This window comes from Octopus bimaculoides, chromosome 2 (assembly GCF_001194135.2).
Source record: "Octopus bimaculoides isolate UCB-OBI-ISO-001 chromosome 2, ASM119413v2, whole genome shotgun sequence".
NCBI lineage: Eukaryota > Metazoa > Mollusca > Cephalopoda > Octopoda > Octopodidae > Octopus > Octopus bimaculoides.
This window is the reverse complement of record NC_068982.1, coordinates 150,358,020-150,363,043: the sequence shown is the minus strand read 5'-3', so window position 1 is coordinate 150,363,043 and position 5,024 is coordinate 150,358,020. Positions and strand designations below refer to the sequence as shown.

At 33.7% G+C, this 5,024-nt stretch overlaps 1 protein-coding gene across 1 annotated transcript in view; it reads right to left on the bottom strand.

Moving 5' to 3' along the window:
* The window catches only part of LOC106872136 (uncharacterized), a 310,976-nt gene that overhangs the window by 1,302 nt on the left and 304,650 nt on the right, over nucleotides 1–5,024 (bottom strand). The window contains exon 6 of the mRNA XM_014919008.2: nucleotides 2,513–2,641. Coding sequence (XP_014774494.1) covers nucleotides 2,513–2,641 — 129 coding nt within the window. The remainder of the gene's footprint in view (nucleotides 1–2,512; nucleotides 2,642–5,024) is intronic.

The following is a 5,024-nucleotide window of genomic DNA, read 5'->3' as shown; positions in this document are numbered from 1 at the left end:
TCTTTTTTGCACACATCTACAAAATGACTTTCTAAAATGAAATTCCATTATGCAGCTGAGGAGTACATTTTCATTGTACATTCTATTTAGTGTTCTCACTACATGAATAAATGGAGCTTTTACGAAACGTACGTACTGCTATAACCTATTGAATTTTTGTTGCTTTTCAAATATATATATATATATATATACATATATATGTATATATATAGGCATGTACTTATGCAAACATATATATATATGCGTGTGTGTGTGTATACATATATATATAATATATATGTGTGTATGTATGTATGTATGAATGAATGTAATGTATATATACTAACAAAGGATGTATCAAATATATGTTAATTTATGAAATTCTGTGTTGTAAGAAAATATCAATTGGTCAGTGATTTGATGTGTAAAAGATAGACATTGTTTTAAATCAGTATAGAAACCTCTTAATATGATGTTTATTTGAAACATTCTTAAAATATAGGGAATCGAAGAATGACACTTAGCAATGAAGTATGTACTATTAAGTGGTTTTAATACACACACATATGCAAACACAGCAACAATAATAATGATGATAATAATAATAATAATAATAATAATTTATGATATTGAAGGCGTTGCGCAAGCATTTATGGAACTCAAACGGAAGAAATATTGATTCCAGATTTTGGCACAAGACACCAGTGTTTGACTGGTACTTACTTTATCGATTCTGAAAGGATGGAAAGCAAAGTTGATCTTAGTGGAATTTGAGCTTAGAACATAAAGACAGATGAAACACCACTAGGCATTTTGCCCAGTGTGCTAAAGGTTCTGCCAGCTCATCGCCTTCGAGAGGAACGAAAGAAATATTACTCAAAATATTTTGTTCGAAAGTACTAGTTTACTTCTCTCAAAATAGTTGATAAATCATTTTTGTTTTTGTTGTGCTTTTATTACTCTAACTCATCCGCAGCAGAATTGAAAATGTTTATGTATTGCATTGCACATTGCAATTTTACTGATGTTTATCATATGCTGTATTTAAATATTTGCAATAATAATTATTATTTATTACAACAGAGAAAGGTGACAAATCTTGTGGGTAGAGAGGTGTAATTAAGTCAACTTTAATACTGGTAATATAATTTCATTGACCACGAAACAATGGGAGACAAATTCATTTGCTGTATAGTTCGAACTCATAGGTTAAAAGGATGCAATTTGATTAGATACCACATGATTTATTTTTCATGGACCTACGAATTCTACTATCCATTGTCCAGATAAAAATATTCTATTAATTTCTATGTGAAAAAGTGGAATCTGAGGACACTAATGAAGGTCAGTGCCAGCAAATAGCAAGTACAATTAATTTTTCCATTAGGAGAAAAAGAGAAGTGTAAGTACTTTGTGGAGAATCACTTCTGTATTTAACAATGTGTAAGGTAGGCAACATTTTTTTCTGAATTATGGGCTTTAATTTTTTTTATCAAAGCTCCAGAAACATCTTATCACCCATGCTGCTTTGCTAAGAATTTGTGAGTAACACCACAAAATTCATTCAACAGTGTTACCTTTAAACACAATACACTTCAGTAAACTTCTCAAATTCCTGCTATTCAATGAGTTATTGATCATCAGGTTATTGGAACTTAGATCATTGGAGTTTAGATCATTGCAATTTAGTCGGTATTGTTTTTGTATTAACATTGGCTCAAGCAGAACTGAAGTTAGTGATTGTTTGATGCTGTTTAAAGTATTTATGAGGCAAAGACAGTAGAACACTAGATGAAGTCTCAGTACACTGATTTTATGACCTAATTCTAATTTTTGATTGATACCACGTCACTTTATTTACCCTGCTATTTTTTATAAAAGGAAAGACAAAGAACTCACAGAATGTAAATCACTAGTTTATAAAATATGTGATTTTATACCCATATATGAAGCTCAATATTTAAAGAATTTGAGCTCAAGTCTTCTTAAACTTCATTTTATCATGTCACTTGATTTAAGTAACAGTAAGGAGATTAAAGTTAGTAAATGATTGAAAAATGTTTAATTTACTGCATGCTCTGCAAATTTCAGAACTTCATCTCATTTGAATTGATAAAATGAAAGACAAATTCTGAATAAAACAACTAAATATCTTTAAAGAAAGAATCTGCTATTTAAGAAGGAAAATAATTTATAAAGTTAATAATATTTGACTGCAAATTAGAATCTAAATTTTTCGCTACCATCATTGTGATAAACAGCCAAAATGTTGGAAAAATTTGACATCTTTTGGTTCTAAGGTATATTTGCTTTACGTATACCAATTTAGTCGACTTTCACCGATTTAAAAAAAAAGTAATCCTTAAAATTTGAGAATAGAAGAAATTACCATAGTGTGGGTGAGTTGGTACAACCTTATAACTTACATTTTTAGCATTTATATATTTAGAATCAATTTCTTCATTTACTCATAAAATTGGCTTGTTTGCAAATAGGAAATGAAATGAAATGTCTATTCGGGATAGTAACTTACTCATTATTTCCGTTTTGTCACATTGGTGTTCATCACAACCGACCATACAACCACAGTCATTGATGCCATCACAGTGTGAGGATTTCGATACACATTCGTCATTGGAACACTGGAAACTGTTGACACATTCTGAAAATATATTGATCAGATATTAGATATCACTGTTTCATTCTTTACCTCTCCTATTTCTTTCTCCCCCCTCACTCACTTACTTACTCTCTCTCTCTATGTGCATGCATGCCTCTGTGTGTGTGTGTGTGCGCATGCGTGTATTTGTGCATGTCACTACCCCGTCATTTTTTCCAGATATAACGTATATAGGATTACGTTATAAAATGTTGCCTAACACTCTAAGATGGTAGGGTAAGATTTGAAAGAGATTTGGTTGTTATTTTTAACAGGTCGATCAATTATATGAAAGCTCTTCTGTTGATTCATACATGTGTTCGATGTGGTGTATCTGTGTGCATATTTGTGTACACATTTTATCAGAAACCTATTGCTCAATGTTGTCTAATGGATATTTAGGATACAAACAAAGCTTCACAGTCAACCAAACACAAACATTTTATTCCATCTGGATGAACACGTAGATTTACATACATATAGATATACACATTTCGGTATACTGCCAATATTTTAATTAGTTTGCTTTGAGACCCAGATCAGATGAGCTTGCCAATTCTTCAATTTTACTTTATTCATATCCGAAAATGTTTAGTATGTCATGTTTACCATTACCACTGTTATAGTTACAGCTTCTCGTGCCATTATCTTTGTTTTAGTTGATCATGAAAGAATCGCATACATCTGTTTATGATATATATATATATATATATATATATATATATATATATATATATATATATATGCGCAGGAGTGGCTGTGCGGTAAGTAGCTTGCTTACCAAGTACATGGTTCTGGGTTCATTCCCACTGCGTGGCACCTTGGGCCAGTGTCTTCTACTATAGCCTCGGGCTGACCAAAGCCTTGTGAGTGGATTTGGTAGACGGAAACTGAAAGAAGCCTGTCGTATATATATATATATATATATATATATATATATATATATATGTGTGTGTGTGTGTGTATGTGTTTGTGTGTCTGTGTTTGTCCCCCAACATCGCTTGACAACCAACCGATGGTGGTGCGTTTACATCCCAGTATCTTAGCGGTTCGGCAAAAGAGATCGATAGAATAAGTACTAGGCATCCAAAGAATAAGTCCTGGGGTCGATTTTCTCGACTAAAGGTGGTGCTCCAGGATGGCCACAGTCAAATGACGGAAACAAGTAAAAGAGTAAAAGAGATATGTAAGTATGAGTGCACATATGCTGAGTGTCTGTACAATCCCACCATACATACAAATGCCAAAATTAAAAACCTTATCAATGGTAAACTTCAAGCCAGTAAACAAAACAAGGTACTAATGACCAGTGTGATTTCCAAATTTGATTGCAAATGGGAAAATTGTTAATTTCACGAATGCTACAGTTGTATTTGGTCTAAGTAGTTGGAAAGTAACGTAGTTACACTGTCACAAAGTAAACTATATCGCACTTGAAATATATTTGAAAAAAAAATTAAAAGGAGTGAGTGCAGCAATATTGTGGAGTTTATCTTGGATAGGGACACTCTAAACAATAAAACACAAAACAGTGCAGTCTTCGAACTGAAATACTACTTGCTGGGTCTGGGAAAACTGTCCGAGACAGGTGAGACAAATGTTCCTCTTGAACCATTGTAAATCAACATATACGGTAAAAACATGAGCAGGGATGGGGAGTTTAGGAGGGTTGATGTTCTGGGACAGACAGACAAAATGCAGTGATTAGTGTGGGGCATGGAGTGAGCTGAACAAAATAAGGGTGCATTATTTACATTCAACGGATATTTGTCATCTTGTTTGTTAACATGTTTCGGCTGATACACCCTCCAACCTTCTTCAGGTGTCTTGGAGAAATTTTGAACCTGGGTTCTATTCTTTGCACGATGTTTTAGGCACCAAGCAATCTCTCTCTTTACACTGTATGGATGGTGGGAATTGAAGTTGAGGTATCGTCCAGTAAAGGTCGGCTTGCGGTATATGGATGTCCTGAATCCATACTTGGTGTGTGTTATTAATATGTCCAGGAATGCCAGCTGATTGTCTTTTTCCTTTTCCATTGTGAACTGTATGGATGGCTTTATTGAGTTCACATGATCTAATAGCACTTGGACATCTTCCTGGTGGGGCTAGAGTATAAAGGTGTCATCAACATATCGTAGCCATAGTGTTGGTTTTAGTGGTGTTGATCCTAAAGCCAAATTCTCAAAGTATTCCACGTATATATTGGCTATTACCGGTGACAATGGCAAACCCATAGCTAAACTCTCATCTTGTCGATATATATCAGTGTCCATACTGAAGTTGGTAGTTTCTACACAGAAGGTCAACATTTCCATCAAGTTTCTTATTGGTATACTAGTGCGTTCTTATCACCGATAGTGCTTCACCAGTTGGGACTTTGGTG